The sequence below is a fragment of the Telopea speciosissima genome, chromosome 6, assembly GCF_018873765.1.
Source record: "Telopea speciosissima isolate NSW1024214 ecotype Mountain lineage chromosome 6, Tspe_v1, whole genome shotgun sequence".
Taxonomy (NCBI): domain Eukaryota; kingdom Viridiplantae; phylum Streptophyta; class Magnoliopsida; order Proteales; family Proteaceae; genus Telopea; species Telopea speciosissima.
The window spans coordinates 61,119,604-61,132,925 of record NC_057921.1 but is presented as its reverse complement, the minus strand read 5'-3'; the positions used below and the strand labels follow the sequence as shown (position 1 = coordinate 61,132,925).

The 13,322-nt window shown below is 37.5% G+C and overlaps 1 protein-coding gene across 1 annotated transcript; it reads right to left on the bottom strand.

The window, feature by feature from the left end:
* Positions 1 to 8,894: 8,894 nt before the first annotated feature.
* Positions 8,895 to 10,657, bottom strand: LOC122664449 (gibberellin 20 oxidase 1-D-like). Its single transcript, XM_043860262.1, has 3 exons — positions 9,835 to 10,657; positions 9,382 to 9,703; positions 8,895 to 9,282 (listed from the first exon to the last, which is right to left on the bottom strand). Exons 1-3 carry the CDS (start codon positions 10,440 to 10,442, stop codon positions 9,016 to 9,018), a joined length of 1,197 nt encoding a protein of 398 aa, XP_043716197.1. The 5' UTR covers positions 10,443 to 10,657; the 3' UTR covers positions 8,895 to 9,015.
* Between the last annotated feature and the right edge of the window lie 2,665 nt (positions 10,658 to 13,322).

The following is a 13,322-nucleotide window of genomic DNA, read 5'->3' as shown; positions in this document are numbered from 1 at the left end:
TCCGATTCCAGCTGAAACGGAATCAGTTCGTTGCTGATTCTACTTACTTGAACCATACTATTATGTACTTATATTCTATTAACTTGACAATCCTGATTTGGGATCCCTTGGAATGCATTACAGCGATAATCCCAGGGTTTTAAAACTCGGTATCAAGGCCGATCCATACTGCATTTCTAGGGTTAGGGCAGAATCTGCTTGATTCCTGATGGATTCTGGCCAATCCGGATCGGAATCGACTGGGATCGATCCAGATCCTGATTCTGCTCTAACCCACATGCGAGTTGTTGTCGTGTATTTTGTTCTTATCTGAAACTGAAACTGTGGGATTGGGATTGGCCTTTTGGGCTTTGAAATCATAAATCAAGCCAAGGTCATGTTGGCTGGTTTATTCCGAACTTGGGATGTGCTTGGGGCCTTGGGCTGAAAATGGACTAAACAACCACCTTACCCGCTTTAATACTGCAGGAACGCACGCAGAAGGTTCGCCACAAGTCCTTGTTATAAGCACGGTTTCGGGTCGTTACCAATACCTTGACTGATAGTGCGTTGAAATTACAATCATGCCATTTTCTTCTTGGGGTGGTGTCAATTTTTTGAACCCATGAATCAACTTTGGCTCATATTCCATACCCTGGGCTGTAATTTTTTAGCGTATGACTTCTTTATAAAATTGGTGCTGCTTCAGGGTGGAGAGGTCCTTTCAAGATCATAAGCCCAATAATTGCACGTTACCCTGACTGATATGGGACTAAATTCTCAGGCCTCATTGAGATTGGGCCATCCGGCAACTCAATTTGTCTTGTAAACTACTCAGGCCTCATGTATCCCATGCTGGATTAATCGTATTTTGGGCTGGAGCAATGAACTTTTTGATCGTGTAAAGGAAAAAGTTCTTCCAAGTCCGGCAAAACTGGAGAGTTTATCTAGTCCAGGTAACAAATTTTATTACTTGAAAGATTGATGTGGCAATTTTGATCGTGTGGATATTTTGGAAATGGTCTAGATTGGACTCCCTGCCATATTTCATATTCAAACTTAATCATACACCCTGCAATGTATTGACATATCCCTTGTATTTTCAGCCATCTATTTCGTTTTAGAAAAGCTTCATTTTTCACTGGATTTCAAAGCTTTCGGTTGAAGTATGACTTGAATAGGGAGTCTTTGGGGTCTACTTGTCCAAAAATTTTCATCTTAATCCAATCTGCCATGTGACAAATATTGATGGTAAACTAGAGAACATTTTTACTTTAATATAAGTGTGTACAAAATACAAACTTCTTCTGTCATATTTTCTTTGAAGATAGCTTATACGATAATGCCAAACATGGGCTGGATTGGGTCAACCTAGCCCAAGAATGCTAAACATTAGGATTGGGATGGGCCTGGGTCTATTTTGGGCTTGGTTTTATTAGCTTAGTGTGTGTTTTAGTATTATGATAAATAAATATTTCTCATGGCCTTTTTAAATGAGCTCTTATGTGGACTTAAATACCTGCCCCTTAATATTCTAATTGATTCTCAAATTTTATAAACATGTAACATACATAACATGTACACACAAAAATATTATGTTTATATAAAGAACCTTAAGGCAGTGTAGCCCCTACGCCCAGACACAGAGGGGAGTAAAATGATCGTCCTGCCCCCTAAAAAAAGCTGAAACCCCATCCTTGTTGTGCTTTCGCGCATGCTCCCATTGGCCCCCACTTTAGCACAGGAACCACACTGCCTTTCTGGGAACCCTCTCCCACCCCACCTCCCTAAAAAAAATAATAATAATATATTAATCAAGTTTCATCCCAAATGACTTGCCATGTGGTTGTATAAAGATCAAAGGAGTCATTAAACGATTTAAATAAAATGGAAAAAGAAAAATTAAATATTAGCGTTTTAGACAGTTAAGATGGAACCCAAATTTTGACATGTGGTCAATCTCGAGGGTATTGAAATGTTAGTACCCAATAGGGGTTACATCAGAATCTCAAAAGTTTCAAAGACTTCTTAACCCCCACCCCCCAAAAAAAAAAAAGTTTCAAAGACTTCATATGAGGTGGTAATAGTGCCAATACAAATGACATGGTAACCTTATCTCATGTATTTTTGTTTTGATGACATAGGAAGTGGTTGCCAAAACAAAAGACAAACATGGCTGAAATAATAATGTTCATAATGCCTGCTGAAATCTGTACTATGACATATATTACCATTTATATCTACTTAGACAGTGGGAAAACCCTCTTTTTTTTTGGGTTGGGGGGGTTGGTGGGGAGGGGGGGAAGAACAAGCATTCATCCAAACAAAACAAAAGCAACTACAAAACCCAAATAGTGCTGCTATTCTCTCTCTCTCTCTCTCTCTCCCACAAAAATGTTCTAGAACAATTAAATCAGATTGTGCCTTTTTCTTACCATATGAGTTTTCATAATCTTGTATATATGCTGACTAAGCTAATTTATTCTTTCCATTACACTAAGCAATATCTTAGGATGTGATTAGGCAATAATATGGGATGATTGTCCCTTGTATCTTGTAATAATCTTGTATAAATTCAACCCTCATATCAATGGAATAAATATACAAATCTTTCCATTCATTTTATCATTTTATGCCATTTATTCTATATGCTTAACACTTTTGTTATAATTGTGGCTTCCATATAATGCAGAACCTAGAATCTGAACTTTAATCATGTTAATGAAATAATAAAGTGAGAATCAAATCTTAGGACTATTTTTCATTGATTCGTAATTAGAAATAAAGAAACTGCCAATCTGACATCAAATAAGATTGAAGCTCTATCAAATGGAACTGTTAAACAATTAACCCACCATTTTTAAACTCCTCCCTATGTTATTAGAGTGGGGAAGAGACTATAGCTTGGAGTGATAATTAAAAGAAAAATAAAAAGGAAACAAGAGGAGGAGGGGGGGGGGACTACCAATGAAAACTTTATGAAGAAAAGAGAAAAAGAATTTCAAAAACAAAAAGAGAAAGAGAGAATGCTATGCTTTGGAAGTTCTGAGTGGTAGTAGTGTTTTGTTGCTTCTTTTGTTTTTATGAAGGTACATATCATGGATGATTTGTATTGTTACTAAAAAATTGATGAATTATTTGTCTTCTTTAATAATGTGCATATCAGTCCACAGGACCACATCCACTTAATAAACTACTCTTTATAGAAAGAAAAAAATAAATAAATAAAATACAAACAGTTGCAGGAGCACGGCGGGTATAACCGTAATAGTAACCGGGAATTTTGTCATCATCTTCTCATCCCAAAGAAAACAATGGTTTGATTTCTAATGTATGAGACTGTGAGAGTAGCACTGCAAATGTGCAACCCTAAAATTGCTTCCTTTGGGGATCCTCTCTTACAGTGTTTTTCTTATGTCCCTTTTAATCACATTACACATATAATGATATATACAAGTGTACATGAACATGTTAATGCTTATGTTAATTGTTAAGGGGGATTCTTCTATAGTGGAACCCTCAACTCTGTTTTGGTTTTTCTGTAAAAGGGAATGTGGAACAAAATAGTTAAAAGTCTCTTTGAGCTATATATAGGCTTTTGCAATTGGAGTGGGATTCAAGAATAGGATTTATGTCCTAGGATTTATGTCCTATAGGTTAGCATTGAAGTGGAAGAATGAGGTAGGAGCATTAGGAGTAGTGGATCTTGATTATTTAGTGATAATATTTTTAGCTGTTATCTTGTATTTAAGGTTTAAAATAAGTTAAATTCAATGGTAAGTCAATGGCTATGAGAACCCATTTATTTGGATTGATTGGTAGTCCCCCCCCCCCCCACCCCCCCCCCCCACCACCAGCTCCATTGCCTGCATTATAAGAGACTTGATTATACATTTTGTGAGCAAATAACATATATATATAGAAGGCCAGACTCCTCTTGTATAGAAGTCCCCCATCTGGTAGTTATGTTTGCTGGCAGTCAGACATTTTTGAGATGTTATAAGGTCATCTCTGACCACATATATATGGTTGAGATAATTATAAAACTTTGAAAAAAGGGAAAAAGAGGCTAGGTGGTCGCATGGATCTGCACCTTAACACAGGAGCGTGTGTAATGACCGTCTTGCCCATGTTGATGCTCCTATGTCTGCTCTCATTGACCCTCATGCTGATGCATGGGTTACCAAGCAGAGATCTCTTGCCCATGAAAACAATCAATAACTTCAAAGAGAAGAAAGGTCTATTGTTAAAAATATAAGGGCAAAGGTACATGGAATGCTACCCAATACAGTCAGGCAACAATGTAGGGAAAAGGTTCTCCGACCATATACACACACATGAAACGGTCTCTCTACCTCGTACATACGAAACTATGCTATTTTATCCCACATTGGTATGTGTTCCCTATATCGCTTGCTTAGAGAACCATCACCCAATAATGTATCATTATAATGTCATAAAAAAAAAAGGCTACCATATCTTGAATGACAAATTTATTAGGATTAAAGTCTCTGTTGTAGTTGGAAGTCTAGATTCCATCAAAGATGGGCATCTTTCAATGTGATCACTGGCATTGGCTAGTTTGGATTTTCAAGATCTAAACTTAGCGTCAAATTTTAGTCAATCATCAGATTAGACATGTGACTAATGGATTTCTTAAAATCTATCAACCATACAATTGGTGGCCTACACAAATGAATAGTCAAGAGATGGTGGGTCATATATATATATATATATATATATATATATATATGAGAAAAAGAACTTTGTTCGGAAGTGTGGCCTACGCCAACATTTCCATGAGTTTATCTCTCTCCTCTCTATATAAAAAGACATCTCTACCCCCCTTGATTTTGAGGAGGAGAGAGATAGATACATGGGAGTGCTGGCGTAGGCCGACCACACTCACGAACAAAAAACTACTTCCCTATATATACTAGCTTTAGGCGAGCGAATCAATTTAAAACTATCTTTTGCAAGTAGCTCACCTAGGAAAACCCATTTTGTATAATAGTATAATACGATAGTAACAATTTAAAAGAGAGATGTTTGGGTTCAATGGGTTGGGTAGGTGTGAGACTGCCTGGTTATGCCCCAACTAGTTACCTGGCACACGAGCAACGAAAGGAATCTAACATGGACTTGTTTTTTGCTTAATTTGTTGTTGTTTGTGGAAGATGGAAGTACCACGTCATAAGTAGGAGTTGTATTCTTTGTTTGGGGAAGAGTGGCCTTTGATGGAAAGATGGTCAAAGGCATCAAAAGGGTGAGTATTTTCGCCTTTCATAAGAATGAGACAGTCATTTCATCCGTGTCTATTTGAACGTGGGCACTCAATCTCAAGTGAAATTAAGATTATTTTTTAGTGAATGTTTCCCTTCACCTTTTGTGGTTCTAAATAGTTGACATTAGATATTGCTGGAAGCCCTTACAACATTTCAGTTGTTAGTTTCAATGGTAATTTGATTAACATTATAATTAAGGGAACGTTTAACTATTTTGTTAGTTAACCATCGATAAGTTTAATTAATTTTAAATTTATAATGTGTCAATATAATGGTTGTAAATTTATTTAAAAATAAAATATGTTTGAACAATTTTGAATTTTAATTATCCAAATTTTTCCCAAAGGAAAACTCAATAGTTGAGATGTGACATCTAGAGAATTATTCTACATGCATCCAACCATCATAATCATCTACATGAGATATATATGTTCTTGGGGAAGGGGAGTTTGTTTTTTTTAGGGTAAGATACTTGGGGAAGAATCATAAACTATTAGGGGTAAAAAAAAAAAAAAAAAAAAAAAAAAAAAAAAAAAAAAGGGAAAGTTTCAACGATTCGTCCAATAAGCAGAATTTATTCCATTCGAGTAGTCTGGTCCTCAAGACCACGATATACCTAAAGACTAGAAAACTTTTCTCCTATGTTCTTCTATTAATTTATGAAAAACTAAAACTTTATGAGAGGATTGTACATAAAGTAATTCCTTTTGAGAAAAGTTGATGTACCTTCAGATGTTTAGAATAAACTTAGCAAAATATATTCAACCAAAAGTCAAAAGAAAAGAATCAAAAAACAGAAGATCAAACAAGGAAAATAGAACGTACCTAATTCCATGCAAAAGCAATCTCTCTCTTTCTCTATCTCTCATATCCACACACACACACACACACACGAGAGATTTCTTGATCTAAACCTAAAGATATGTTTGGTTCGTAAGAAATAGATAAAAAAAAAAACATTCAATTTTTTTTTGAATTTGAGGAGAGAGATAGACACAATGATTATCTCTCTCTCTCTCTCTCTCTCTCTCTCTCTCCTCAAATTCAAACAAAAAAATTAAATTTTTATCTATCCTTTTCTTGCTAACCAAACATAACCTAAATGATCATATATTCAAATACAAGCTAATAGAAAAGTCAAGTATATGCCAAGCCACACGAACTAGGAAGGACCTTAAATTTGACCATGCAACATTCCCTATCAAACATTCCTGAGATGGTAGCTACACTACTCCTCCAAAAATGCTCTCTTGTCTTGCGAAACAGGTAGCACCTTATCAAGCACAACCTCTGTAAGAATTGCCATCTCAACATTTAATTTTCTCTTTCTCATAGTTCTTTAGCAAAATAATAATAATAATAATTAGTGGATAGTTTTCATGCATGGCTGTTTTTGGGTAATAGACGATGATGCGTCAAAATGGTGGTGGGGCGGGGGGGGCAATTAATGACCTCCGGTTTGTTCCAATCTAACACCCATGAGTATTATTATTATTAGTGAGATTTCTTGTAATGAAACAAAAATATTTAACCTAAAAATAGCAAAAGCAAAAATAGCCCCCTATTGAAAAGGGGGGAATTGAAGGAGCTAGGTCAAATGTTTATCTAAGTATGTTTAAGGTACGTATGGGGGTTAAGACAAATCAATGAGTCAATAATGCTTTGTAATTTTGTGGCGCAATCAATTTCTCCATTTATACCCCCCCCCCCCTCTTCCTATTCTATGGAAAATTAAGGTGTACGTATTTGTAGTAGATATTCATGAGCTAATTAATCTAACCCACTGGCCGCCCGCCAACAAATGTGGATGATGACGGCCATAGTTATAAGACACACCCATATTGCCATTTCATCTGGTGGTTCTGCCACCAAGAGACAAAGAGGGCATGAAGGGAGGTAACGCCAAAAGAGAGAGAGAGAGAGATGCAAGAAACAAGAAAGAGGAAAGAAGAAAAAAAGAAGGAAGAAGAAAGAAACAAATTTCATAAGGAAACAGATCGAAGATGATGATATCATCGGCATCATGGGTTGCCAGACAATCATCTAAATATCCAATAGACCCTCTGATCGAGTTTATCCACACTCTCAGAGAGAAAGAGAGAGATGGGGTTTAATTTGCTGCTTGCGAGGGTAGAAGTGGGAAATCACACCAATGAGAAAGAGGGAGAGCTAGCTATATAGGGTGCTTACATTTTACCTGAGAATTAAGAAATTGTGTTAATGTGGATCCCGCGGCTCATTATGTAAGAAGGTCGTATAGAAAAAAATCCCCATTATGGCATCGTGGAGATCTTTTTTCTTTTCTTCTTTTATCAAGAGAATGAAAGAATGAATCTTAAAAATGCCATCCGCATGACAACAAACAACAAGACAAAAATATCATAGTGGGGTCTTGGAACATCCTCACTATGATGTAAAATAGCAAGCCCTCGTATATAATTCTTACCTTAATTAGTAGTTTAGGTGGGGCTGAAATTTTTGTATAGGTGGACCTTATGATCTTTTGTGCATTTGTCAAATTTTAGTCCGACAAAATAAAGATACTGAAAAATCAGAGAGTGCCAAGAAACTATGGTATGTGCATAGACACATACAAGATGTGGCAACTTCGCATCATTTCCTAAACATCCAACAATATAAAGCCCATCGATGCAGTACACTTATATTAGAAGCTTAATACCCCTAACCACCCCTCCTTCCATCCCCCCCCCCCCCCCCTCCTCGTAGTTGAGGGGGAGAGAGAGAGAGAGAGATTTTTCCAATGGGCTTTGAGTTTCAATGGGCCATATATGGCTTCCTACTCTCTACATTAAGTCCACTGAGCTCATATCATCATATGCTCTTTGGGCTGGGCTTAGGCTCGAAAATCATAAGCCAAATCCAGTTTTCAACTGCTTGCTTCCCCCAACCCCCCCCCCCCCCCCCTTAAATTAGCACAAACTAGTAGTAGGTTGGAAGTTGAAACCACAGAACTCAATTTAGAACTCCTTCAACAGCAGAGTTGGCAGTTCATTTGTTTGGTTGTTGTTGTTATGTATATACACACAAAGTGTGTGAGTGTCAACAACAAAGTTCCCAAAAAAAAAAGACTTACCCAATGAATGAGGTTCCCGCCATTTCGGGATCTGAGAAGGGTCATAATGTACACAAAAGTACAGTATTCTTTAATCTCCTCGATTCTCGCTTATAAACTATACATGAAGAAGACAAAACAATTTTTATAATCTTTTTCTAAATTTCATGATCTGGAATCTAAATCGGTCACTTGTTAAATTTCACCCTTAAATTCATTCATATATAAAAATAATTATATATATATATTATATACTCCTCTTCCATTTATTGTGATACAAATAGATGGGCCATCCATAGATACCGTATGGAATATGGACAGACCCAGCCCCTTGGTTTGGCTCGTGGTTCTCTATTATTTTTAAAAACTCTCACTGTAAAATCGGAGATTACATCTTAAACAAAACAAGCTCTGCTTAAATTCTCCTTGAGCGCCTCCCTTCTTTTTTCTATCTATATTTGTAATTTTCCTCCTATCCTCTCTCTCTCTCTCTCTCTCTCTCTCACTCTCTCTAATCTCTCTATTAACTAATTCTCTATTCGCTCTCCTCCAGTCCAAACGCCAAAGCAGTCGCTTTCCTCGGCAGTTTACAAAGACGACGACGACGAAATATTTCAATCATACAAAGGACGATTTAGAGCTGACTGGGACCGTCAGTCTCTCTCTCTCTCTCTCTACTCATTTGTTCTCTTCCTGTTGAAGCCATTCTGAGAAGACGGCTAGGGTCTTCATGTCTGCTCTGTAATGCTTCTGTGTGAACTCAAGCAGCGATGACCATGTGAAGTCTGGGTATTGCCTTGGGTGCTCCTTGTCTACCAACCCATTCGGTGGCCTCACCACCTTCTCCGTCTGTGGGCACAGGAAGAACGCTAGTGACTTCCTTGGTCTCTCTCTGTTCACTACTGCTCTATGCAAACAGCTCTTGTACCTTCCATTTGATAGCGCCTGAAACCAAAAATTAATCCATATTTAAGTCATACCCAGATTAATTTATACAGTTTTTAGTCTCCCAATTTCATCATTCTTAATTAATTATAAACTTACCATGAAAGTATCTCCAATGTTGACCACAAATGCTTCAGAACAGGGGCTTATGCAACGCCACTCTTCCTCTACAAACACCTGAAGACCTCCGACCTGATCTTGATGAAGGATTGTTAAGGATGTGGGATCACAGTGAGGTCCCGTTCCCAGAGTCAGATGTGGCTTTTGGCATGGTGGGTAGTAGTTTAGCCTCATTATCGAATCATTCCCTTCGAAGAACTCCCTGAAATGGATTTTTCCTACCCCAAGGCTCATCCCCAGTAGCTCCATGATCCCCAGTGAGAGCTTGTTCATCGCTTCACAATACTCTTGGTACACCCTCCTGGAAAAAGGGGGGGGAAAAAAAAAACAGAGCATAACCAAACACACTTTAAGCTTGATTGAAGAAAGAAAGGAAGAACAAGATTTGGATTAAATCATCAAAATGGTTATGTGTTTGTCTTTTTGCCTCACCCAAATTGTCGGAATCGTTCACCCAAAAAGTTGAGGAAATATTCTTCAACTATGTTGGTGGGTGATGGTACGTCAGCAGAGTAGCGGAATGAGAGGGTCTCTTTCCATGGAAGCTTAGAAGAGAACCTCCCAGTGAAGCTACTGGCATAACCAGTGTGTTCGCCGGGTTTCCTCTGAGCTCTCTGTTTTCCATGGAGTGGCATGTCGAAGAACAAGTCCATGTAGCTATGAGCATCCGCAATGAGTCGTTTATCGACGCCATGGTTAACAACAAGAAAGAACCCATGTTTCTCGCAGGCCTTCCCAACAAGTGTTGATGCTTCCATGGCTGCAACTGGGTCTCCAGATAGAAACCCACCCAAGTTGATGACCGGAACATGGAGTTCTCGTATCTCAGCACTGGGTTTCTCATCGTCAGGCCATACGAACTGTTTAGGTATGTTGGGCTGCTGTCGAAGCACTGCGGCATCAAAGACTAGAGGCTGTTGCAGGTGCTCATCTTTTCTATCTGCTTCGCTAGGTGGAGACATCGGTAGTTGCTGCTGCTGCTGGTGCGGCGACGAGGGACCTCTCATCATCGATGCGTTTGCAACACAATCGATTGTCATTGTATAGGCTCAGGCTGTTTCTATGCAGAGATTCGAAATTCAACTTGAGACACTTGGTTTTAAAGACCGATTGACCGACCTTAAGACTAGATAAACAGAGACAGATTGAGGATGAGAGGGGAAAAAAAGCCAAGGCAGCCCATTTGGAGTTAATGAAAGTCACTGCCTCCGCTCTTCTCCCACTTGTCCTCTGCCTCTACCTCTCTCTCTCTCTCTCTCTCACACACACACACACACACTCTCTCTATTCCACTCTACTACCCCCCTTCACTCTGGAATTGGCTTATGTATATATTGTGTGGCTTTTGTGGTATCTGTTGCCCACACACACACACAACCCCACACCCACACGCACTCTCATATATGTATAAGTGTGTGTCAGCAAAGAAGATCCAAAATAGACAGGCACACCAATATCTAAATATTTATGTATTGGCTATGTATTGTGCTTTTGCCTTCGTATATCCAATAATCAATTTTCAACTACTCTTTATATCTCCATATAAAAAAAAATCAGATTGGATTGAAACTTATCACACTAAACAGACAAAAGCACAAGCAAAAGTACTATTTGGGCTATCAAGACAAGCTTTCCTATAATCAGACGAATTTGATTCAGCTAGATGACCAATGTGTAATGTTAGCAAGAATTGTAGAGATAGAGAGAGGTTTATTCTTCTTCTTCTTCTTTCTTCTCTTGTGATTTCTAATGAATGGTCAAGAACTAAAGATTGAATCAAATAACCTTCCTACAAGTAGTGTGTGGGGACCTTTCTTCCAATAAGAATAACAAATTGAGTTTGTCAACCTGATTCAACTTGGTCCTTAGGAACATTTTGGATATGCCCTAGAAAAACCTTGCTTAGCCCACAGTATAATTCACTATTGAATTACTTAATCCAAACAGTAGGGTTGAGGGATTTTTTTTTTTTTTTTTTTTTTTTTGGTGGGGGAGGGGGAGCAGGGCTGTGTGTGTGTGTGTGTGGAAAAATGGAATTTATACGAAAAAGGTCGGGCCCAAGCTGGTTGGATGAGTTTGCCAGTGCGGTGGAGTTGAGCCTCAACTGGGCAGACAATTGTCTCAACTATCAAGTGGAATAACCAGAACCAAAATAGACAGGCACACATTTTCAGGTGGAGCCGGATATGGCTTTTTCATGATATCAAGGATTGCCCAGTGCCAACCCTAGTTACTTGAAGAGTGAAGACAGACCTGCTTTTCTGGAAGTTGAAGTTGAACATCAAAAGGAACTAAATTGCTGTATTGGTGGTGGGAAGAATGGGTTTTGTAGGACCCCAACTCTAAAAGCCCCTCCTGACTCCATGGATAACTGTTATAAAACTTTCAGGGGTGTTCTTATTTCCATCTTGTTTGGCTAATGCCACCAACCCTTTTTTGTGTTTTTGTGTGTTGGTCTTAATGAGATATCTTTGATATAAAGAAGATTTCAAAGAATTTTTGGGTCGGCAATAGTCCACTTGGTCAGGCCGAAAATACTGATTTTTAGTTTAATTTTGTAGGGCCATAACTTTTAACTTGGGTGGAGTTACGGGAGTCATAATATTGATCAATATCTAAACGACAACCAATGCTCTACAACACTTCAACAGTCCAAATGACAAGTCATGGGACACTTTGATTGGGAGGCATATTTGCAGGTTTAAGGGGTATATCGGGCCTGTGAATTATTGTGTGCGATTAGGGATACTAATTTCCTATGTTATTTTCCTACTTTATTCTGTTTCATGTTTTACTTCGTTTTCCTTCTTTGTTGTAATCCGATCCTTTTATATAAGGGTTGTTTTGGACTAAATAAAGCATCTTGAAGTTTATGTCCAAATTCGTTTCTTCTTCTCCATTGGAATTAGGGTTTCTTAACCTTGTGGATTCAAGGGTTCGTTAGCGCTAGAACAACATCTTACCCCATACTTCCTACTACTTCAATCTTGGTTTGGGAGCTCTCATCGGCTATAATGGTTTACTATCACAATAATTAATGAAGTGTTTGATGCCAATCTGATTAAGATCATTAATGGAAGGAGATTTTAAATGACAGTAATGGATTGATATTTTAGAAAGGGTTTTATTCTGATAATTACGATTGGTTGCACTGAGTTTGTCACTATACTAAATTTGTCCTCCCACGTATAATAACAAAAAGTCTTCTTCTCTTGTAGGAGTCAAAATTATTTTTTGTTTTATATGATCGGTATTAGATGGTGATAACTCAGTGTACCTATATATGAAAAAGATATGAAATTTTGAAAAAGATATGAGGATTTGAGATAGATGATTTTATGATGTGCATGACCTATTTTAAAACTTTTTTTTTTTTTGGTTTCAATGAGATATCTACATGAGATGAGTTAAGAATTTATGATATATAGATGAAAATAATAAAGAAAATTTACATTGGACTTTACAAGAAAAGAATTACCCTAACTAGTCAATTTAAAATTTGGATTAAGAAAAAAGAATACATAGGTCAAATGAATTCTTATCATTTGAATTTATCGTATGCAAAATCTTTTAAATGTGAATCATCCAAATTTAGGATTTTGTCATGGTTTTCAAATTTGTATAAAAAATGACACTTGAAAACTGGGATGATCTTGACCACTTTTGAAAGGATGGATTGTTCTTTCTCAGTTTTATCTATTTTTGAGAAATGCACAATGACAAAATCGGATTATGATCTCTTTTTTTTTTTTTTTGTCTTTTTTCAAAAGAAAAAAAAAAAGACATACCCAATGTGGACAAGGCTCCCACTACTACAGGGTCTGGAGAGGAGTATGCATACATAGCTTACCCCCAATTTTTTCTTTTCCACAAGAACTTTTAAATGAGTTTTGCTTTGCATTGAGAAAAAAGTAGTACTT

Excerpts from the sequence above, each read along its gene's own strand:
- LOC122664449 (XM_043860262.1), bottom strand. The coding sequence starts at position 10,442 with ATGACAATCGATTGTGTTGCAAACGCATCGATGATGAGAGGTCCCTCG. Across the intron at positions 9,704-9,834 it reads GAACGATTCCGACAATTTGG|GAGGGTGTACCAAGAGTATT; the intron begins GTGAGGCAAAAA and ends CCCTTTTTCCAG. Across the intron at positions 9,283-9,381 it reads ACATTGGAGATACTTTCATG|GCGCTATCAAATGGAAGGTA; the intron begins GTAAGTTTATAA and ends TTTTGGTTTCAG.